Source organism: Octopus bimaculoides, chromosome 22 (assembly GCF_001194135.2).
Source record: "Octopus bimaculoides isolate UCB-OBI-ISO-001 chromosome 22, ASM119413v2, whole genome shotgun sequence".
NCBI classification, from domain to species: domain Eukaryota; kingdom Metazoa; phylum Mollusca; class Cephalopoda; order Octopoda; family Octopodidae; genus Octopus; species Octopus bimaculoides.
Genome location: NC_069002.1, coordinates 14,934,620 through 14,936,403, shown reverse-complemented (window position 1 = coordinate 14,936,403; position 1,784 = coordinate 14,934,620). Strand labels below are relative to the sequence as shown.

At 37.7% G+C, this 1,784-nt stretch overlaps 1 protein-coding gene across 1 annotated transcript in view; it reads left to right on the top strand.

Annotated features, from left to right (window-relative positions):
• LOC106880038 (uncharacterized) overlaps positions 1-1,525 on the top strand; it is a 456,507-nt gene extending 454,982 nt beyond the window's left edge. The window contains exon 224 of the mRNA XM_014929839.2: positions 1,062-1,525. Coding sequence (XP_014785325.2) covers positions 1,062-1,306 — 245 coding nt within the window. The 3' untranslated portion in view covers positions 1,307-1,525. The remainder of the gene's footprint in view (positions 1-1,061) is intronic.
• Positions 1,526-1,784: the final 259 nt, after the last annotated feature.

Here is a 1,784-nt window from a genome sequence, read left to right as displayed (position 1 = left end):
TACATACACAATCATCATCATCCATCTCCAGTCAGTTAACTTGCCTTGACCAATAAGTCATATTAGTCTTTTGAGAGCTGAATGTTGCATCTGGACACACCATAACTACAGATGATAGCTGGAATTCATTGACTCAAGTGGCTGATCTTGACCATTGATAGTTTGTTGACTGTTCCTCTACTCATCATCTAGCCACATCTGCCACTGACTCAATAAGTTTATCTGCCAAGATAGTTGACATCCACAATGCAGCATCCCATGATTCATTATACACACCCACCCACACACACTTTAGGCATCTTACAACTCATGTCTATCACTTCCACTTACAAGACACTATTCAGCCTGAGGTCATTATTGAAGGTACATACCCATAGGCATAGGAGTGGCTGTGTGGTAAGTAGCTTACTTATGAACCACATGGTTCCGGGTTCAGTCCCACTGCGTGGCACCTTGGGCAAGTGTCTTCTACTATAGCCTCGGGCCAACCAAAGCCTTGTGAGTGGATTTGGTACACGGAAACTGAAAGAAGCCCGTCGTATATATGTATACATGTGTGTGTGTGTGTGTGTGTTTGTGTGTGTGTCTGTGTTTGTCCCCCCCCCCAACATCACTTGACAACCAATGGTAGTGTGTTTATGTCCCCATAACTTAGCGGTTTGGCAAAAGAGACCGATAGAATAAGTACTAGGCTTACAAACAATAAGTCCTGGGGTCGATTTGGTCGACTAAAGGCAGTGCTCCAGCATGGCCACAGTCAAATGACTGAAACAAGTAAGAGAGATATATTTAATCCAAAACAATGTGAATAAATAAACATCACATTTGACAGAGAAATCTGAATGTTAAAGAGTTAAACACTTAATGTAATTTTTGTGTTATAATTACCCAGAATTATTATAAGACAGATATCTCATTACTCATTGTAAGATGCAACAGGGATTCCACATAGACATTCCTTCATTAAACCCCTCCTTCATTCATTTTTAATAGTTTATATCTACTGCTGTGGCTGGTTCCGTTTATTTTGTCCCTAAATCAAAGTGTTTCTGTTGTTGCAGTGAGAGACATAACTAAGAACATTCTTGAAAATGCTGTCATCAAAACTGACGGATCAAGCTCAAGGAAGAAGCGGGCAATTCAAAAAAGTGGCTTTGGAAATTATGATCCTTCATTTGGTAACAATGATGTAAGTTGTTCACAAATTCTGATATTTCTTTCTCTCTCTCCGATCTATCTATCTATCTATGTATATATATATATATATATAAGTTCAAAAAAGGAAAAAGACAAAAAAACAATGTGAGGACGTGATACAGATTGTGTTACTGGACGCTCGGGAAAGGAAAGAGAGTATGACGTTTCGAGCGGAGCTCTTTGTCGGAAACAAAGAAAGTCCAAAGAATGGGAAAACGGAGGAAGAAAAAATCGCCGCCGATATCCACGAGGTTACATTGTGGAAGGACCATGTATATACTGTTGTGTCTGGGGAAAGTCATTCTCCTTTAGTGTCTTATAATTTAAAACACTCACCGGTAAAATTTCCACGCATTTCGTTCTTTATTTTTCTAAAATTTTCATTGCATCTTGCAACCTTTTCAATAGTTTTGACTCTCTTTGCAAATCCCAAAACGAAATATATATATACATATGCATGTATGTATGTAAAGTTACACTCATTTTAGGAAAACTGACTTCTGGAAGCGGAAGCACTATGTGAGTATATATTGTATGTATACATATATATATGTATATATATACATATATATATATATGTATATATA